General features: G+C 37.3%; 1 protein-coding gene and 1 pseudogene across 5 annotated transcripts in view; one reads left to right on the top strand and one right to left on the bottom strand.

The window, feature by feature from the left end:
• Positions 1–22,962, bottom strand: part of SLC35A3 (solute carrier family 35 member A3) — a 58,229-nt gene that overhangs the window by 26,941 nt on the left and 8,326 nt on the right. For 2 of the 5 annotated variants that reach the window (XM_044005381.1, XM_044005384.1), the window contains exons 2-5: positions 18,383–18,476; positions 13,653–13,857; positions 3,014–3,168; positions 2,806–2,928 (exon numbers count right to left, since the gene is read on the bottom strand). In XM_044005381.1, coding sequence (XP_043861316.1) covers positions 2,806–2,928; positions 3,014–3,168; positions 13,653–13,857; positions 18,383–18,427 — 528 coding nt within the window. In that variant the 5' untranslated portion in view covers positions 18,428–18,476. Of the gene's footprint in view, positions 1–2,805; positions 2,929–3,013; positions 3,169–13,652; positions 13,858–18,382; positions 18,477–20,742; positions 20,760–22,962 lie in introns of those variants that run through there. The other 3 variants (XM_044005383.1, XM_044005382.1, XM_044005385.1) reach the window with 3 other exon arrangements.
• LOC122756208 lies at positions 475–1,205 on the top strand (annotated as a pseudogene).

Raw genomic sequence — 22,962 nt, 5'->3', positions numbered from 1 at the left:
TTAAACCCTATTGAATATCACTATCAAATTAACTTTGTTATAATACCACTGAGAGAATGCCATTTCCTTTGTGAAAGTATTCAATTATCCTATGGTTCTGTATTGCCTATAAAACAAAATCCAGATCCTTACAGAGGCATTCAAAACCCTCATCAACCTGACCCCAATCTATATTTTCTACCTTTATTTCCCACTACTTCTCAGCACCGCACTACTTCTGCTCCAGCCAAACTGATTTACCCATTATTTCTTGTATTTTCCTGTCTCTATGCCTTTATTCACACCAATACTTCTTCCTGCAATGCCCTCCTCTCCTTTCCAACTGTAAAAATTCTAACTATGTCAAATTACCTATCCTTCAAGAACCCTGGACATACTAGTCAAAAGTGACTTCCTCGAGCCTAGGTCTGCCACCTCCCACCAGGCCATTCCCCCTCGAACTACACATAAGTTATCTAGGCCTGTTGAGTTCAGAGCTCCCTGATCCACCCTGCTGCCGACATGCCTATGATCTTAGACTACTGGGACATCTGCGGGCTGGCCCATGCCATCCGCCTGCTCCTGCAGTACACTGATACTAATTATGAGGAGAAGCTCTACCAATGTGGGGAAGCTCCTGACTATACTTCCAAAGAGTGGCTGGATGTCAAGTTCAAGCTGGGCCTGGCCTTCCCTAATCTGCCATACCTGATTGATGGGAAACGGAAGATCACCCAGAGCAATGCCATCTTGCGCTACATTGCAAGAAAGCACAACATGTGTGGTGAGACTGAGGAAGAAAAGATTCTTGTACATTTGCTGGAGAACCAGATCATGGATTTCTGTATGCAACTGGGTAGAGTCAACTACAGCCCAGATTTTGAGAAACTGAAACCTGGGTACCTGGAGCATCTCCCAGGGCAGCTGAAGTTCTTCTCCCAGTTCCTGGGAAAGCAGACATGGCTTGTAGGAGACAAGATCACTTTTGTGGACTTAGTCATGTATGATGTCCTAGACCAGAACCAATTGTTTGAGCCTAAGTGCTTGGATGAATTCCCAAATCTGAAGATTTCATTGCACGCTTTGAGGCCCTGGAGAAGATTGCAGCCTACATGTGCTCTGACAAATTCTACAAACAGTCAATCAATGCCAAGATGGCCAAATGGGGAAATAAAAAGGCTTAGCTGTGCCAAGACCCAATCAGGAAAGGGGCTTCCTACTGGCCCTTCTCTGCTCTGAGTGGCCTAGTCTGATTGACAGGGTTCCCTGGTCCTGCCCTTGCTGCTTCTGAGACACATTTGTGTCTCCCTCCAGTCTGCTCCCCACTGTTCTGGAGATGGGTCTGGGGGAGGTGTGGTCACTGAGTCAGGGTATGGGCCTAAGGATGGGGAAGACAGGTAGATGCCAATGGGGCTAGAAAAAGGGCCTCCCTCCTTCCCTGACCTCCCTTATCCCTCCCTGCAATCTTGTGAACCTGCTCTGGAAATTAAAAATAAACATGAATTTCGGTGAAAAAAAAAAAGTGACTTCCTCTGAATTCCAATAGCACTTCCTGCCTGAAACACTTATTTAAAAGTAGAAAAAAACACTTATTAAGCCCTTACTGTGCACTAGAAATTTGTAATGTATGATATTTCTTCTATTCCTACCTTGAACTGATATGTCTCTGATTGCTTGACTGCTACTTAACTTTTTCATACATTTAGGACTTTTCTTCCTAACTATGTTCTGATACTTGCTACCTGTTTGACCTTAGGCAAGTCATAATCTCTATGACTCAGTTTCCTCACCTACAAAATGAAGGGGTTGGGTTAAATTATTTCCAAGAAAATAATTATTAATAATGGATTTCTTGGGGGACCCAGGGATCAATCTCTCCCTGCTTCTCCCCCTCCTCCAACCCCCTTCCAAAAAGTCCAGTTCTTGAAAAACTTCAGATCTCATCTGGGACAAACCCAAGAGAACAAAAGAAATGGAGACAGACTCTTTAGTCTAGCTCAGTGAAAGACAGATGGGATCAAACCACACCTAGATAATGGACTTTACCTTAAGCAACTTATGGGAGGGTCTTTTCCTAAATGTCATCAGTCGAGTTCATTTTAATGTGAATCACCTTCAAGTCATGTCAACCAATGGAACTGAATGATGCTAACCAATTAGCTTTAATCAATGTATAATAACCTGCCTCTATCTAAAGAGGATAAAAAACTTGAGAAGAAGCCAGGAGCCCACTTGGCTCCTCTTTTTTTTTTTTTAATTTTTAAATTTTCTGTTTTTTTGGTGGGGCAATGAGGGTTAAGTGACTCGCCCAGGGTTACAAAATTAGTAAGGGTCAAGTGTCTGAGGCTGGATTTGAACTCAGGTCCTCTTGAATCCAGGGCCAGTGCTCTATCCACTGCACCACCTAGCTGCCCCCTGATTGGCTCCTCTTTTTTAAACCATGAGAAGTTAGGAAGACTCGTGGTCTGTCCTTTACTGATATATAATATTAATAAATTAATATATGCTTATCCACAACTGATATCTATAGCAATAGTAATTATCTTTAAAAACACAGAATCTTACAATCGAGTTCATAAGGTCAAATATTTAGATATGAAAGTAACCACAGAAATCATTTAATTCAATTCATTCCCTCATTTACAGATGAAGCTGAAGTCCAGAGAAGTTAAGTGACCTACTTAAAGTACCCATGAAAAGTAATGTTCAATAAATATTTGATTTGATGTAATGGGTAAATAGTCACAAAGATGATATAATATTTACTCATAATTTAAAAAATAAACCACAATGAAATGGAAGACAAACTTATCTTGAATAACTTACCTGTACAAAAGTGACACCTGCCATTAAAATCACTAGAGAGAGCCACTGGTACAAACCTAATTTTTTACTAAGCATGGATACAGAAAACAGTGCTGTTGTAAGAATTTTTAGCTGATAAGTAACCTAAAAAAAAGAGAACAGGTATTATTGTTGTTGTTGTTATAGTCACTTTTTAAAAGCACTGTAAGAAAATTTTTTTCTAAAGTACCTGATAAGTAGCTGCATCTAGGTTTGATAATGCTACATAAAGTAAATTATTCTGAAGAGTATATATTCCTGATGGAATAGCAAGCTTAAGTGTTTCCATAGGCTTGTTTAGAATTTCATCATGTAATACTCTATTCAATGCTCGAAGACTGCATTCTACGGGAAAAAACACATAAAAAAGAGCAACATAATTAAGTAACTTCACTCATTGCAAGTCACAACCGCTCATAGTGTAACGATTGGAATAACGCCACCTGCTGGATACTTACTGTAGAAGAGTTCTGCCCATGAAGGGAAGGTCTTTGAGGGCAAGACCAGGAGTCAGGAAGTGACGCGGGCTAGTGGGAGGAGGAAGGAAGAGACTGGCGCTCAGTCTCGCGGCTCTTTCCTGAAGACGCTGGTGGAGAAGGGAGCTAGAAATGTGCTCTCCCTTTAATAGATAGAAATCTAGGCCTTTTTCTCTCTCTTTACCAAATTCTTATTCTCCTTAATAAATGCTTAAAAGTCTAACTCTTGCTAAAGCTTATAATTTATTGGCGACCACTCATTAGATATTTTAGACAGTTTAGCTAGAATTTTAGCCCTTAACAGATGGCTGACCACGAAGAGGAAAGCTAAACCTCAGTCTTCTGATCTTCTGGTTGGGTAAGAAATTTCCCCTACCCTTTAAATTGCTAAGTACTGGCGCACTGGCTGTGTTTTCCTTTAAATTTTTTCAAATGGACCTTTTAAACTCCCTAATTACCCTATTTTTGATTTTAGTCTGTTTAACCAGACAAATGGGAGATAAGATCATGTTAATGCTTTGTTTTTGTGGATTTTCTATTTTTCTTTTATTTTTGTTAAAAGAGCCAGCAACTTACTCACACAAGGAAATATCTCTCCCTCTCCCAACCATGCTTTTTCAGAGAAACCTGAAGAGATTCCCGCAGCTTTTCCCAGTTCTAACACTAATTGTTGCTTTAATTTTGCATGCCTGGAGGCAATGACCCACCCTCTAGAAGCTTTTAATCCCCTAGCACCTGGAGGCAAAGTGGGGGAAGAGGAATCCAGGCCTGAGTTCAAAATCAAGTCTGATTCAAATTGCCCTGGTCCCTCCCCTCCTCTCCAGACCCCACCCTCTACTCCTCCCATGGCCAAGCCCATTGCTTCCCCTGCCTGGGAAGTCCAGAGATCTGATGCGCATGCTCAACTTTTTCTACCTGCATTTGCAGCTTCAGGCTCAGCCCTTCCCTGGCCTGGCTGTGCTTTTGAGACAATCTTAGAAAACTCTTTAAATTCCAGATATGCTCGTTTGTTCATAATTTTGCTAACCTGCTTTTGTCTTTAATTAGTAATCTTATAAAGCATTTGTATGGTGAAAAGCCCGACAGACAATATAGAGGGGTTAAAGAAGAAAAACTTAGGCTGAATAAGAATGACAATCAACATAGTTCAAGACTCTGCTTCTTTTGCCATGGAAGGGTATATATTTTACAGAAATGTAGAAGTAAGCAGCAAGGTATTGATATGAGTATTGGGGATTTTAGATATTGGAATCAAGAGTGTTCTGAATTCACTCAGATTATTAATGTCAGTTCAGAGGTTACATAGGATTTCTATGCTATTACATATACATTTTGGAATTAATGGTATAGGTTTATTTTCATAGAGATTTTATGCTTTTGAGATTGTGTCTTATACTTAGTTTCTAAAACAAGGAGAATATTTGTAAAGCTTTTATAGTCATGTGATCAAGTTTATATTTTGTAATACTCTTATTAATATTAAGTTCATATTCATTTAGATTTCCCTAGTTTGAATTTCATTGTCTTTTATTATTCCACATGTATTTTCTTCTATTCATTCATCTATCTAATTTTGAAAACATGGTTTTGATTCATAATACAATGTTAATTCTAGGAGTATTGTGCTCCCATATTCTGAGTTATTTGTTTTTGCTATTTTTTCTCAACTGATTATTTGATCAAACTCTTTAAAGCATTTCCCTGGCAAATTGTTTGCCATGGCAAGTGTAAATTGATTCTAGAAGTATTATTTTTGATAAGCATATTCCAAAAAAAAAAAAAAAAAGAGGGGAACATTTGTAAAAGTTTTCTTTGAGATTGTGTTGTGCTTTAACTTATATTTAAATATGTTCTGATTTTTCACAAAAGTGGATTGTATACTAAGTAAAAAAAGGGGGTATTATTTGAATTGTTGCATAATTATATATTGTGTTCTGAGTCAAGATGTATTCGCATTTTTGCAATCATTTATTATCCTCAATTTTAAATCCATATGAGACTTGGATTATGGGAACTTATCATTTAAGACATTAATTGCCTTTATTCTGAGTTATCAGATGCCAGTTGGCCAAGATGCCATCCAATCACAAGAGGAATACATGCAAGAGCAGACACTGAACTGTCACATGAGGGGAGACATGCATGAAATCAAGGTATGGCCGAGGGAACGGCTTTTGACTAATGTTGAGGTTGGATTCTCTTGGTTTAATATTTTATTTTATTTTTCCCCACAATATTGTACAGATGGCTGGAAGTATTGATCCCACCCATCTCACTTCTACACCTGGCTTCTATGCTCCCTATATGCCTGATGCCATGGACATCTCAATCCCATGCATCTGATTAAGTCTGACTCAGTTTCCTCCAATATGTTCGGTGGCATGGACATATATTCCATCCACCTATTTTAAGCCTGGCATACTGTATGGACAGTATATACTGCTCAAGTGTGGGAGTGCTCATATCCCATCATTTCTCTGTTCTTTTATGGTAACACCCATTATTATCTCAGGTGTCATGATAAATACACTGTTGAATTTGGACTTGACATCTGTTACCAATTATATTAGATTTTTAATTTCTCATAATGGCATGAGGATAATTAGGCAGATGATGCAAAAAGTGATGAAACAAAGATAAAAATTATTTTCAATAATTAATGTTGCAGCAATTGTCTTCTCAATTACCCTCCATAAGGGGGGACTATAATAATATTATAATTTTAAAGAATGGTTCAATTTTTGTTTTATTGTATGTTTCACATGTTAACAACTAAGATTCTGTATTCCCTTAGACATGTTTTTGAGAACTTTCATTGTTTGATTTGATTATTGACAAAGCTATTTTAAAGTTGTGTTAAGCTCAATTTTGTAGGAAGTTTTCCTGGCTGATTACCAGCATCTACACCTCAACCCCTGAAAAGACTTCCATTCCACGACTACACCTAGAGGACATCTAAGAAAAGACTTTCAGAGACTTTAAATGAACAGTTTTGATTTGTTGTTTTTGTTGTTTTTGTTGTTTTTTTCTTTCTGTTATAATATACACCATCTGTAACATGTATTCTCTGCAGAGGCCCTCCCTTTGCAAGACTAATGTCAAAGCGTCGGTTCATGAGGACAAAAAAAAAAATCGCCCCTCTGGACAAAACTTTCCTGTCTTCCTTTTCTATATTGTTGTTCACATATTATTAGTTAGCAATATTGTTGTTCACATATTATTAGTTAGCAATAGTTATTATATTCTTTTTACTGTTCTGTCAAGGAAACATTTTGTTTCTTGAGGAACAACAGGGGGGACTGTAACGATTGGAATAACGCCACCTGCTGGATACTTACTGTAGAAGAGTTCTGCCCATGAAGGGAAGGTCTTTGAGGGCAAGACCAGGAGTCAGGAAGTGACGCGGGCTAGTGGGAGGAGGAAGGAAGAGACTGGCGCTCGGTCTCACTCTCTTTCCTCTGGACTCTGGCGGAGAAGGGAGCTAGAAATGCGCTCTCCCTTTAATAGATAGGAATCTAGGCCTTTCTCTCTCTCTTTATCAAATTCTTATTCTCCTTAATAAATGCTTAAAAGTCTAACTCTTGCTAAAGCTTATAATTTATTGGCGACCACTCATTAGATATTTTAGACAGTTTAGCTAGAATTTTAACCCTTAACAATAGTTTTGGTTTTCTGATTCTACCCCAGGACCATCTCTACCCAGCACCCTGCCACGTGCCTTCTGGGTCTAGCCCAGCTTTCTGGAATAAGATCCCACTTCCTATTTCCTGACTTCTGTGGCATACTAGGCTTTCTCCAGTGCTGCCCTGACCTGGGACAAAAATGTCCTCCATCTACCATCCTCTATGACCTTCTCTAACCCAGATTTAGCACCAACAGCTCCCAAATGGACTCCCTACATGTTCTTTCTGCTCAATACACAGGACACAGCACCACCTGCCACATGGCTGGATCTGATAGGAAGACCTTGAACAATCTAACCATATATTTCACTTAATGGATCTCTTTCTAACCACTGACACTTTGCTTGGTTACATTCCTCACTGGTTAGCATACTCCAAACCCCGCACACTTGTCTTATTCTAGTGATTCTGAGCTGCCAAAGTACAAATTTCTCCTCACGTTCAACTGCTCAATTAATAAACTTTCTTTCAACTTAAACTTCCTTTCTCACTCTTAACCTTCTGGCATTCACTTGAGACCTGGTTCCCTCCTTGTGACATTGATACCTTAGCTACTCTTTCTACATCCACTGCTGATACCTTCTTTTTTTTTTTCTTGTGGGGCAATAAGGATTAAGTGACTTGCCCAGGGTCACACAGCTAGTAAGTGTCAAGTGTCTGAGGCTGGATTTGAACTCAGGTTCTCTTGCATCCAGGGCCGGTGCTTTATCCACTGCACCATCTAGCTGTCCCCCCACCCCCCAATACCTTCTTTTATACTGAACTGACTGTAGTGAGGGAGTTGGAATACTTCTTCCTTCCCATTACCATGTGCAGACTTTCCATCTATATAATCTACTACCATCTCTCAGCAGATGGTCAGTGTATAAATTTATCAACCAGTCCTGATTTTAGTTGCCTCTAAGACATTCTTCCTTCTTCAATGAGTTCAGTGTCTGGCTAACAGTCTTTCTCTCTATTCTAACTCCTGCCCTGATACTAAAGGGATCTCAATATACAAATTTATGCTCTCTTAAATACTCTAACTTCCCGGCTTCTCAAACTACTCAATTTCCATGGCTTATTTTGCTATTCTACCTTAGCTACACACACAGATGCTCTTGATTTTGCCACTACCCACAAGTGTTTCACTTCATGTTCAAAAACTCCAAAATTTCCTTTGGCCTTTCATCATTACATTTTCCCCTTTGTCTTCTGACCCCATGACCCTGTTCTTAAGTCTTCACCAAGATCTTCTCCACCCTTCAGTTCTTTCCAGGCTAACACCTCTATACAGGTGACCTTCTGCTCCCTTCCTTATCTTGACTCCTTTGTGAAATAAATGAACCTTATACAATTTCCCTCAGACATTTCTTATCACCAATCACGCCTAGACAAAACCCAATCCTGGATTATATCCACTCTCTGCTTCCAGAGTATATTTGGGTTATCTGATCTCAACTGAATCCTACTCCTCCCTAATCTATTTGCTATCCTACAAGCTTCCCTTGGCATCTTTCCTCCAACCCTTTCAGCTGAGAGCCTCATCTCATACTTCAGCTAAAATATCCAGGCCAATTTCTGGGTTCCTCCTTCTCCCCTTCTCATCCTCAAGACCAAGCCCTCTACATGTATCCTTGATCCCATCCCTTGGGTCTTCTCCAGCAGACTATCTATTCCCACTCTACTTCTCTAACCTTTAATCTTTTCCTATTTATCAATTCCTGGTCTCTTAAATCTATTTAGAGAAAAGGGGGGGGGACCTCATATAAGAACCCACTACCCCCACTAGCTACTGTCTTCTATCTTTCCTGCCTTTTATATCTAAAACTTGAGAAGGCTATCTATAATAGGTATTTTCACTTCTTTTCCTCTAAACCATCTGCAATTAGGCTTTCGACTTCATTATTCAACAGAAACTACTCCCTACAAAGTTACCAATGATCTTTTAATTGTGCAACCTAAGCCTTTTCTGAATGAATCCTCATCCTTCTTGACCTCTCTACATCATGTCTCTGCTGCCCACTTTCTCTTTCTGGATAATTTCTCCCTTTTTTGAGTTTTCATGATATTTTTCTTTCCTTGTTCTATCTGTCTGACATTTCCTTCTCTGTTTCTTTAGCAGGTTCTTCATTCATATCATGGCTACGGACCATGGGTGCCCCCCCCCCGCCCCAATCTCTCTCCTGAGTCTTCAATTTTCCCTCTCTACTATGGGTCAACAAACTTATTCTTGGGATAAATCCAGCATCCAGCCTGCCACCTGTTTTTTGCATAGACAGTAGGCTAAGTATGATATTACATTTTAAAATAAAAATTTATTTAATGATGTAAAAATCACTCATAGCTTACTGGCCATACAAAAACAGGCAAGGGACCAGATCTGACCCGAGGACCAGTTTGCAGAACCCTGCTCTATGTTATCTCACTCAGTGACCATCACTCATAGTTCAATTCACATCTCTATGTAAATGATTCACAAATCTATATAATTAGCCTTAGACTCCCCCAATAATTTGCCATCACCAGCTACCTTTGGGCTTCTTGAAAAGTATGATCCAAAAGCACCTCAATCTTAACCTGTCCAAAAGAAAATGTATTTTCTTTCCCCTAAAATCTTTCCCTCTTTTGAATTTTAACTTTTTCTTATTATTGTTGAGGGTATTAACATCCTTCTAGTCATTGGGCTTCAAAACCTCTGTATCATCCTCAACTCCTCCCTCTTACACACCCTATGTATACGATTTGTTCTCAAATCTTGGAATTTCTACCTTCACAACTTCTAGTTTAATCTAGATTAAATATGCAATCTGCATCTGTAAATAGTGCCTCTCAAAATCCCTGGATACCTCAAAAACCTGAGCCACAAAATAACTGAGCAACAGTTCTATTTGTTTACCCTTATGATAGTTACACGAAGCAAGTAGGTCGGCCTACCTTCCTACTAGCTGCATTCATCAGATAATTCAAATATTCATTAAGTACATAATATATGCAAAAGGTAGCATGGAGCAGTGGATGGCAAACTAACCTAATAGGCAGAAAGAACTCTGCTCAAGGCCTGCCTCTGAGGCCTACTGGCTTCAGAATATCACTTGCTCTCTCAAATAACCCCAGGCAACTTTCTAAAACTATAATCTACTTTGTTTGTGAGAATGTCCTCCCAGAGAGCTCCCTACCACTAGGAAATTACAGGTGCTGTCCAAAAAAAAAAAAAAGTACTATGTACAAGGCAATGTGAAACACAACAGAACCTTCCCTTATTTGGGGAAATGAATCCTTTATTTCGGGAAATCAAGCATGAAATCTCAAAGAAACAGGTCTAAAAAGGTGGGCCTTAGAAAGGTAGGAAGGCAAGTCTTGTTTGTCCTTATTTTGAAAGTGACTACTACAACACAAACTGAAATGCTAATTTGCCCAGAATCCAGTTACCTAAGGAAACATGGAATTTGCCCCAAAGGCCTCACCAAAGACCAGTAGCATGGCTACACAAATTCTTCATTAACCCAAAGATAGACTTTGATACACAAAGAAACCAAAATATCTGATCAATTAACTATCTTGAGATTGGTACTTAATATTAATATTCAGAGAATGTTTATGAAGTTATACTTTGCCTCCATAAGATCTTAAGCTATTAGTATCTTATAGACACACATGATGGAACTCAAGGTTTGCAATCCTAAATACCATGTAATCTCAAGAGAGCATCAAAGAAACAAGTGGAATAGCCAACTGAACAACAAAAAAATAGACTGGGTGAACATTCATTATATTTGTAGCAAATTAAGCACAGGATATCATATAAAACAAAGTGATTTTCTTTCATTCCCAGTAAATATTCATTTCTCTCCTGAGCTTCAGATGCACATCTCCAAATGCCCACTAAATATCTCTACCAGGATACTCCAACCTGCTACTCCTCCTAACTGCACTATTTCTTTCAGTGGTACCACCATTTACCCCAAAATCCATGTCTAAAACTTGGGATAATCATTGACTGTTCCCTCTCTCTCACTTCTCATATCCAGTTAGCAAGACCTGAAGATTTCACTTCTATAATATCTTTCCAATCCATTCATTATTCCACTCCCACTGCTAACATCTGGTACAGGCACTCGTGACCAACCTGAACTATTTCAAGAGATTCTTTTTTTTTTTTTTTTTTTTGGCGGGACAATGGGGGTTAAGTGACTTGCCCAGGGTCACACAGCCATTAAGTGTCAAGTGTCTGAGGCCGGATTGGAACTCAGGTCCTCCTGAATCCAGGGCCAGTGCTCTATCCACTGCACCACCTAGCCGCCCCTATTTCAAGAGATTCTTAACAGGTCTTTTTGCTTCTCCTCTATTCCCACTCTAAGCCATCCATCATTATGACCTCTTAGTTATCTTGCTAAAATGATCCTCGGCTGTGATGGGATCAACAGCTCTCTGGAAAGTGGCATCACTGTGCTGAGGTCCTGATGACGACAAAGATGATTCCCTTTATCTTTGCTATTTTACATCAGGGAGACCCACTGTGGAACAGCCCTGACATCACTTCCACTACATGAACTTGGAAAAGGAGCATTAAATTGTTTGTTGTCTTTCCATTTTTACTGTTCTTATGCCTATATTAAGCTTTTCCTCCAGTGTTACCCATGCCAAGGTTTTCTGAATCTTCAAGGTCAGGATTATCTACCAGCAACCATAGGACCATTGTGGAAGATTACTTAGAGAACCTGAGGAACCTTCTCACCAAAGGATACAATGTAGTGAGGCACATTTATTTTATGTAGCAGGAGCTAGTTCTTCTTTTTTTGGGGAGGAAGAGGAGGGGGTGGTGGTGGTGGTGAGGCAATTGGGGTTAAGTGACTTGCCCAGGGTCACACAGCTAGTAAGAGTCAAGTGTCTGAGGCTGGATTTGAACTCAGGTCCTCCTGAATCCAAGCTGGTACTCTATCCACTGTGCCACCTAGCTGTCCCACTAGTTCTCCTTTAAAGCAACAAAGAGGCTATCCCTGGAATTGGACTTGACTGGCCCTGTGAAATAGGATTTAAACTAGTCAATCGACATGACTTCCTGTGGTACAAAAAGCTCAGCATATGAGAAGTCAGGGCGCAGGTTTGGTGTAATTCCCACTGCAACAACAGTCATCACACCTCTCTAATTATGCATTGCGACCATGACAGACGCAGGAGCAAAAGGGAGCCTCATCCACCTGAATCAATGCTGTATCCTTATTAATCACTTTTATGATTCAGAAAACTCCTATTTGTTAAATATTTTATGTGCAACAAGTATCTCATTGCATGACAATCCTGAAATACTAGACTGGCTTAAGTCAGGTCTGACCCATACTCCCAGGCATTCTCCTTTTGTGTAACAATAATAATAAACACAACTAAAATTCTTCTCTTACAACAATTTTGTGGAAAGACAGTAAGCCATAAAGAACTATATAAATTTTATTTATGAGGAAACAGTTGTTCAGAGATTGTGACTTACCCAAGGACACACATGACAAGATTCCAGGAGACCCATGTATCCTGACTCCAAAACTGTGTTTTACCCACTATACCATACACTGCCTAGGCTTACTTCTACTCAAGCCTTTCCAAAGTTTTTAATGACTTCTAAATAGAGTTGAAACTCCTTGGCCTGCACCAAGGTCTTCCCAATCTTGTACCAGTCCTGATCTTTCCAGCCTTATCTCAAACTACTTTTCTAGGTGTATGCTATACTCCAGACAAACTAGACTACTCCCCATGCAGTTCATTTCACAGCATCACAGAATTATAGAGTTAAAGCTGAAAAGGGCCACAAAAGTCGAGTCTAGCACCCTCGATTTACAGTTTAGGAAACGGAGGCTCAGAGAAGCTAAATGATTTGCCCGTGGTCATACCGAAGTGTCTGAGGTAGGATCCAAAGCTAGGTCTTCCTGATTCCAAGTCTAGTACTCTATCCACCATACCTGCTGTCTCTCTTATAAAATCAACTGCCTCATTTCCATGGCTTTAATCATGCTCTTTCTTGTGTCGAAACTGACTCCTCCTCTCCTATCCCAACATACTCCATTGAATTCCTACCCAACCTTTAAAGCCCAATTCAGATGCCCCCTCTTCCAGAAAATCCTCTGTGATCCTCCAATTTGTAATGGCAGCATTTTGCTTATACCTCTCTTATGCATTCATCATGAACAATTTCATATTAAACAAATAAGAAAAGAAACATTTATAAGGCTTTATTTATAAAGAACACTAAGCTTGATATTGGGAGTAAAAACACATTTTAGATAAAATAGTGACCTGCCTTTGAGGGGCTTAGAATCTAACAAGATAATGGTTATTTTTGTATTTCTTATATTGTCCCACTGGACTATAAGCCCTGAGAGGCCAGGGCCATGTTTTATCTAAATTTTGTATTTAACTCAATGTTTAGAATAGTGTTTTACACAGAGAATGCAGTAAAAGTTGAATTTAATTGAATATGACATAAAAACCTTGTAATTAGTTAAATGAAAACTGTTCTCATAAAATTAAAAATACTAAAAAAGTAAAAATATTATGGCACTAAAAAACTACTGCAACAGAACAGAACTACATGATAAAATAGTGAAAGAAATAAAAATAGGAGCATCATTTATAATTCATAAACAACTTCAACTCAATAAACTCACTGTTGTTCTTAGGCTCAAAACTAGATACGTACTGCTATCTTTGTAGACTAATAAAATGCAGGCAATGATCTTCAAAAGTTCAGCAATGACTACTGCAGTAGATGACAAATAACGAGGCCCATCTTCTTTCAAAGTCCTCGAATAACGCATAGTAAGAACCAAGCTGGTAGTCTGAAAGACCAGGATTCCCAAAGAGAGGTACTTTAAATTGGTAGACATTGCCTTTTCTTCAGGTGCCTGAAAAAATAAAAGCAGAAAACAACTAATTAGCCAAAATGCAAAAAGTAGAAACAAATATATTAAAAACTAATGAAAAAATGAATACATTATGTATGGCACTGCTTCCCCCCCCCCCAGGCAATTGGGGTTAAGTGACTTGCCCAAGGTCACACAGCTAGTAAGTGTTAAGTGTCTGAGGCTGGCTTTGAACTCAGGTCCTCCCGACTCCAGGGCCAGTGCTCTATCCACTGCGCCACCTAGCTGCCCCGCTTTTTTTTTTTTTTTTTAACCAAATTTTCTCTGCTTCTGGCTCCTCTACAATACAAAATAGTAACAAAGATGCTCTACATGGATGTTTTTTGTCTCTATTCCATCCCAACTTATCTCACTGGATTAATATCCACCCTTTTGGATCAGAATCTTACTTAGACTTTGCCTAAAAAACAATTAAACTACCTATTTTACTGTTCTGTATACTCACCTTTCTGTTTTTCAGCCTCTTTATTGCTACTAGTTACATCAAGTATATTCTATACAAAAGTTTATTTCACAATACATCCAGCCCCAACTTCAGCCTGTGTCAACTGGTATGGGGCACATGGGCTCTGGAAACTCTAAAGCATGTTACTGAGGATAATGGATGGGACTCAGTGCTGTAAGAAACTAAATACTAACATACTAAACTTCTACTGATAATAAAAAAAAACACCTGCAAACTTCAGATTGTTTTTACTATCACATTCTTTTGGGGTAAAATATTAAATATCTGTTCAACTTGATTTGTATAGTGCCCAGAAAAATACCATGAAATGTAAATATCAAATTTTTTTTATGCTGGTGGAAAGTTTGTATGAATCAATGGGAAAAGAGTTTAATGAAACTTCATATTATAAAGGAAAAAGTAAATATTGAATGTTTCTTGTACCAGACAAGTGCCCTATGGTATGGAACCAAACACTTCTGTTTATGCTCAAGTCATGCTTCAAAGCTCTACCAGCTAAAGAGTCATTACACAGAATGACAGAATTATATAATTTTAGACCTGGAAGGAACCTTAGAGAACTTTCATGACACATGAACAAAGTGATGCAAAAAGATGCTAAATGAATTTACCAAAGCCAAAAGACAGTAACTGGAAGAGAAGGAACTAGCACTTGGATCTTCTATTCCAATACTGTTTCTACCGTGTCATGCTACCACTTCAGCAAACCTAGAAGTAAGCTTTATAAAAGTCCAGAAAAAAAAAAAATCTGGGCCTGAACTTCCTGTGTTAAGAGTAACATAAAAGAGAACTAGGTGCCAGAAACCTACTTTTGGCATGGGTATCTAAATCTCCTGGAAAATGTCAAATACTGATTCCAAATCTATTCAAAGAATTTTATCTTTCTAAAGTACACCTGAGGACACAATGCACCTACAATCATGGTAATTCCATTTTTTTCAAATTAAAAAAAGTCAGACCCTAAGCCAGAGTGCATTTTTTCCAATTTCTATTTATTTTCTCTTTTACTTACATTTTTTCCATCAATTTTCATTTAAATTAATGAAGGCCTTTTTTTATATACACATTAAGCTTAGAGTATTAAAAAATCAATATAAAATACCTAATTCCTGTTTTAAAGAGATCTTATAGGCTACTTAATATGCTAAAATAGCTACTAAGTAGCCATTTGCTCATATTAAGTAATAATTTATGCCAGCAGAAATGTAAAGAATAATTTTATTTGCTATACTACCAGTGCTTCCCTCAGAAAGAAAAAGAAAGAGGGTCAAGAGATTTGGGAAACATTATCTCATTCTCAAAAAGTGTCTAACCATCCAAATGAAAAAAAAAAGTATATAAAAATATATTATCGGGGCAGCTAGGTGGCACAGTGGATAAAGCACCGGCCCTGGATTCAGGAGTACCTGAGTTCAAATCCGGCCTCAGACACTTAACACTTACTAGCTGTGTGACCCTGGGCAAGTCACTTAACCCCAATTGCCTCACTAAAAAAAAAAATTATATATATATATATATATATATATATATATATATATATATATATATATATATATAATCATCTAAATAATGGCATCTCAACTGAGAAGCAATTCATCATATTCTCCATCCATTCTCAGAGGTGAAATGGACTTCAAATGTCATTCCTAGTCTAACCTATACCTGAATGGGAACTTTCTCATATGTTAATTCATTCTACAAACTGGACCCAGAGTTAAGTAAGAGGAAGAGACAGAGTTGTAGATAGTACACAATACTTTCAGTGATTTCAAATTGCTCACTTCTACAAAAGCACCAATATTTTTATTTTTAGTATCAATATTCTCTTGGTGATGCTATATGGCTGCAAATAATGCATCATAATTTTGAAAAATTAAAATTACAAATAAGCTGAACAAAGAAAATATGCCTGGTATCATGCTATCAACAACTTCCACTTGAGATAAAGCATATGACATTTCTGAAAATATGAATGACATAAAAAAGGGTGTGCTAGTCATTGCAGCATGAATGACACAAAAGTATGGCCTAAGTGGTACACTGTTACCCTAGAGACACTTAAAGAAAACCTCCAGGTTGTTCAGTAGATCATCTGTGGAGAATTGCTGGAAAACAAGAGCAAGAATCTTACAGATAAGAGGTTTGAAGGGATTTCAATATGAATCAACTGAAGAAGTACCCAAGTTGATGAAAAAAATAGATCCACCAATGAATCTTCAAGATTATGCAAAGAAATATGTTGGCCTTCACTTAATTTATAAAATAAAATTAAAATGTTCATTTTGGCAGCACTGAATGAGGACAGCAAAAACTATGCAAACAGAAACAACTGAAAAAGCAAAACACTTCTTTATACTTCTATTACTTAAAATATTATTATTTTTATATTGGAATCTCCATAATTTCCTTCCAGACTTATGACACTGAATTTAATTTTCTACCTTCAAGGCCTTACTTTATTCTCAGCTTAATTCCCACTTCTTATTGCCATTCATGGTCTTTTTGTCTTGTTAACCTTTTATCTGCTCTCCAAACTGTTCTTTATTTCATTAAAAAAAGTTCCTGTCTATCCAGGAATCTTGGAAATACATATTTATTGAAAACAACCCTCTAGTTAAAAGACCCTGTTGACTAAATCTATTGGACCTCCTTTAAGAAAAGAAGACTATTGGGGCAGCTAGGTGGCGCAGTGGTTAGAGCACCGGCCCTGGAGTCAGGAGTACCTGAGTTCAAATCCGGCCTCAGACACTTAACACTTACTAGCTGTGTGACCCTGGGCAAGTCACTTAATCCCAATTGCCTCACTTTTAAAAAAAAAGAAAAAAGAAAAAAAGGAAAAAAGACGATTAGAGGATCCCTTCTAAGGAGGTAGAGGGCACTGAGACTTACTTATTGGGCTACTACAGGTAATAAGGGCAGAAGGCATCTCCCTGCCCATTTTGAGAGATATTCAAGTTTCTACAGCTACTTTTGTCTTATTTATTAGAGAAAGGATCAGTATCTCCTCACATCCCTCAAACAAATTCTTTCAACATCTGGTACCCAGATAATCACACACAGTAATACATAGTCAAAAGGTTTTTCACCTCCTAAAAACAACTTCCTTTAAATATTATAAACAGGGGGTGGTTAGGTGGCGCAGTGGATAAAGCACTGGCCCTGGATTCAGGAGTTTCCTGAGTTCAAATCCGGCCTCAGACACTTAACACTTACTAGCTATGTGACCCTGGGCAAGTCACTTAACCCCCATTGCCCCGCAAAACAAAACAAAACAAAATAAATATTATAAACAACTTAGTTTTTTTTTAAATCCAAATGTCAAGAAAGACTGAAAAAATCTAAAACTAAACTGCTGGTCTCTTTCAGCTCTAAAATTATGGTAATAATGGCTATTTGAGAAATCTCATTTTGAATGGTAGCAGGAGACTACTTAAGTTCCAAGTTTGAAATGTATATTATCTCTTCTGAATAATTTATGTCGATACTTTAAATGTCTATTAGTGACAGCAAGAGGCTATGTAACATGATGGAGAGACATCAGGTCTCAGAGTCATGACAACCTAGGTTAAGTCCTATTTCTGATACATACAGATTGTATGATCCTGGGCAAGTCACGTAACTTCTCAAGGACTGAGGCAACTCTCTAAAGCTATAAATCACAGAATGTAGTGGTAGAGGGAGCTTTCTCACCAAGAGCTCCCTACACTGGTAAAACCACAAATCTAAACAGTAAAGAAAAAAAAATAACTTTAGACTGCAATACAAGCATATAACATTAGAAACTCAAAATAAACTCAATTGCTAACACATCTGACAACTAATTTTTAAGGAAGATCAAGCTTTCATTTACTATAAACTATTTCTCATAAGTTCTTTTTTTTCTTATATATGTTCTAAACATATACAACATAAATATATCAAAAACATCATCTTAAAAATTAAATTTAAGTTGGTATTTTAGCTAGAGGTGTCAAACAGCTCAAAATATAAATCCCAAAAAATGTTTTCCCGATGAAAAGAATAGAAAAAAATAATACATACAGAAATGTTGCTTCCAGTTGTAATTTTCAGCGCGTTATCTTCCATGATTCACTCCACAATGTTATGAATTTAAAGAACTGTAATCTTTTTGCTGCTAAATTATTAAGATATAAAATTAATCACAAGCAAATGGCTTGACTTCTAACAGATATGATGCATATCTGACATTAAATATCTCAAAAATAGTTATTGATCTCCAAAATCTAGCAATAAGAGGATATTTGAACTGAAGAGTAATCCTTTCCAAAAGTAATGCAGGAAATTTTTAAAAATAGAATCAATTTTACACAAATAAAAGTAGTTGTCAATACTGGTTAGTATAACTCATTCGAGTTACCATGAGAACAGCAAGGGATTCTGACTTCTATTAAATTCCTCTAGTTCTTGTTCCTGGAAAATACACTCTGCTTTACTAACAACTCTTTTTAATGGCTACACTAAAACAGTCCAACCATTTTAGTTGCTAAATGAATCCTATGTCAAACAGCTTCACCTTATTTCTCCTTCCTTTTTCTTTTCAAAAGTATCTGGTGTCTGTTTGCTTAAGAAAACATTACCAGGATCCATTTATCTATCCTGTGCTGTCAATCAGTAACTTGCTATTTCAAAGGCAGCAACTTTTCTTTTTCTATAGTCAGGTGTTGGCAATCAAATTTTAAGTACTTCCTCTCAGTGGGAAATAGGTATGGTATTTTAAAATTCCAATCTTGAGACTAAAGCTATGAAAGGTATTATGTTTGCACTTTTAGTGCCTTTTACAAAAGAATATTATTTCCATAATGTCATTACTTTTAAGAAGTGTTTTTCTCCATCTTCTTTCACAAGGGCACATCAAACCCTGCTGCCACACTATCACATAACTAGCTACAGTTAACTAATATGAAGAAAATCTGGTGCTCTAGGAGGCAGCTATGGTGTAGTATAAGAACACTGAATTTAGAATGAAAATATCTAGTTTGGAATCTTAGCTCTAATCATTAGTAGCCATGGGACTTTGAATCACTTAAGTTTTCTGATCCTGTTTTTTCATCTGTAAAGTGGAAATAATAATACTATTTGTTTTTCAGTCATACCCAACTCTCCATAACCCCATGTGAGGTTTTCTTGGCAGAGATACTAGAGCAGTTTGCCATTTCCTTCTCCAGTTCATTTTACAGATGAGGCACTGAAGCAAGTGACTTGCTTAAGGTCACACAGTCAGTAAGTGTCTAAGGACAGATTTGAACTCAGGAAGATGAGGCTTCCTGACTCCAAGCCTGGCATTCTATCCAGTGGACCACCTAGTTGCCCTAATAATACCAGACAACTAAAAATATCACATAATCTACCTTACCAGGTAATTGTAAGGGCTTCACAAATCTTAAAGCACCATTAAAATGGAGGCAGCAACTCAGGTAGTGCTGAACACTAAACCAGGTTTGAGGCCAACTACTGATGAAGATCAATATCTATTTAAGACCACAGTTCCTAAGTTCACACCAATGTGTTTCTTTTACCAGTCAAACAGATGGCATTTCCAAGAAAGAAAGCAACAGCATAATTAAAAACATGGAAAATAAGCATAGTAAGAGTTCCCCATTGTTGTTGTTTGTCCTTCATTCCCCGAAGAGGACCATGACATTAGGGTGATGTCATGACTTGCACTGAACTGGATTTAAGTGAAGGAGGACACCAACCTCACACTCTCTTCCAGAGCCATCTGGGCAAATATATATCAGGACAACTGGAGATGGCCATGGGGTTAAGTGACTTGTCCAGGGTCACACAGCTATTAAGTATCTGAGGTGAGATTTGAACTAAGATCCTCCCAACTTCAGGGACAGTGCTCTATCCACTGTACCACCTAGCTACACCAAGATTTCTCCAAACAGACAGGTTTATGAGGTCTACAGGTTACCACATTAGCACTTTTGGGAGGGATCATACATGGTCATGGCTCATGCAATGCACTTTTCTCTCAATTTATTCAGGTGATAAATATAAAACCATAATACCATGGCTTTCACACAGAATTAATTTCTAAGTACAGTCTAAGCAATGAAAAGTTTTACAACCCTGAAGAAACCAATCTATTTTGAAAATGTTGGTTAACTTCTTCACTAGAAGCTGATAGTTTAGTTGCCCTAGAATATCAAGAGAATAAGGACATACTGGAGTGTATCTGCATGCATTAATGCTGCAAGGAACCTACAATCAAATCCTTCTTAATAAATATTTATAAATAAATAAAATTAAATATTTTATAAAATTATATCATCCTCAAACTTTGTAAAGTGCTATGCATTTATTTATCTGTTGATTACAGAGCACAATATCTTTTTACACTTTAGGGAAAAATGAGCTTAAAGCAACAGACTTACCTGATATTGGTATAGTTACTGTATGCTAGGTAAATGCAGAACACATCCTGAAAATGCAGGATTAAATATTTTTACTGCCTTTGTATGAGTCTTATCTCATTAAGAGAGAACAGGGTATCATTTCAGAATATAATTACAGAACAGATTGATGCATCACCTGTGCACTATAGAGGGCTTCAATTTGAAAACCCTACAGCATTTTCACACATATTGTCTCAGTTTGTCCAAACACCTCAACTAAAGACAGATATCCTCAGTTTGCAGGGAATTTAGATGACTTTTCCAATGGTAGAGGCAGGTGAAATTTCTCTATAATGGTTTATTTTGAGAAACAGCATGGCACACTGGATAGCAAGCTGGCCTCAAATCCAGGAAGATCCAGGTTCAAGTCCTGCCTTTGACACATACTGGCTGTGTGACCCTAGGCAAATCACATGCATTCTAGGAAACTCCAGAAGGCTATGTGGCAGAGAAAGTTCCAAGCTGCAGTGGTAGAGGGAAGTTCTCATCCAAGAGTATCAATCAAACCCATATTAGTCATACCATGAGTATAGCCCCTATCCTTATGATTTATTTGTTTCAAATATATACATCAGGCTTATACTTAAAAGGTTGAGAAAAAAATGAAACAAAGTACTAGATTGATTTATAGGTTCCTTAGGCTATAAACTATATCATTCATTTTTGCATCTCCCTCAAAAATAAGTGATTGTTGAACTGAATTGAAAAGAGTACTGCTATTCTTTATTTCTTTATTATTTTATTCTTTATATTATTCTTTTTTGACCTTGGACAAATCACTTAACCTCTCTAGCACTGTGTTTCCTTACTCACAGAATGAAGGGACTGTACTAAATCTGATTAAATTCAACAAATATTTATTTGTCTCTCAGTTTACAGAAATCTGTAATTCTTAAATCCAATGCAAAAAAAAAAAAAAAAGATGAAGGAATAGCTTCTTTTTTTTTTTTTTTTTTTGGCGGGGCAATGGGGGTTAAGTGACTTGTCCAGGGTCACACAGCTAGTAAGTGTCAAGTGTCTGAGGCCTGATTTGAACTCAGATATTCCTGAATCCAGGGCCGGTGCTTTATCCACTGCGCCACCTAGCCGCCCCCGGAATAGCTTCTTAATAAGCTATTTTCATTCACAGGAAGTAGATATGTTGGAGATATTACAGACCAGATTTGTGTTCAGAGAGGGATTGGACTGCATAAACTAAGTGGTCCGAACCAACTATGAGATTCTATAATTCATTATTATTATTTTTAAAACCTGAATGCCTATAAAGCATAACCACATATAGAAAAGCAAAACAGAATTATCTTAAAAGGCAGGAGTTATTATAGTTTCTGGTCACCAATGTTCAAATTCATTTACTCAACAAGTATCTATTAAGTGTCCACTGTATGGCAGGTTTTATTTGAAGGATAAAGAATACAATGACAAAATGCAAAACTGTCCCTAACCTCAGTGTGCCTAAAACTCTACTGAGGAAAAATGAGCTGTATACAGAAAAATACAAAATATATAATAATTTGGAGAAATGACTAACAACTGTGATAATCAGGAAAGCCCTCTTATAAGGGATGTTTCACATTTTTCAAAGGGTGCTAAAGTAGTTTGAAACTGCATTTGTAACATTTGAGTACTAAAGGACACAAGGTAAGGCAAAAATAAAATTCAATTCTTCCAAGTTTACAGTAATATACTGGAGTGGAACTCAGAAAAATAAACCTGGATCAAATATCAATTTGACATCCCAATTTTGCAATACAAATAATCCAACAATGCCTTCTTATTCTATGCAATTCTTGTCCATCTTCTCCCATAAATCCTTAAAAAGGATCTACCCAAACTCATCTGATACTTTTTAATAATTTACATAACTTAGTATAAATTGTATATGACTACAACAAAGAAAATTATTTTTTAACACACACATAAATGTGTCAAATAGAAGAAGCTTTATGTTTATAAAAAACAGGTTTTTTAAGTTTAATGTTGTTCTTTGTTGTTCCTGTGCTTGGATATTGCCCAGATAGAATTTCACTGTTGAAATTCAAATGCTTAATTCTTTGAAAAATACCCTCTCTAAATATAAAATTGTAGCTACTCCCAAACTCGATGTCTCACAAGCATATGCTGTAGATAGATGAATAGATCCACTGACAGATACAAACAGATAGATATAGAAAAATCTCCTTTAACAGAGAATGACAC

This window comes from Dromiciops gliroides, chromosome 4 (genome assembly GCF_019393635.1).
Source record: "Dromiciops gliroides isolate mDroGli1 chromosome 4, mDroGli1.pri, whole genome shotgun sequence".
NCBI lineage: Eukaryota > Metazoa > Chordata > Mammalia > Microbiotheria > Microbiotheriidae > Dromiciops > Dromiciops gliroides.
Note: the sequence above shows the minus strand (reverse complement) of the source record. Positions and strands in the feature narration are given on the sequence as shown.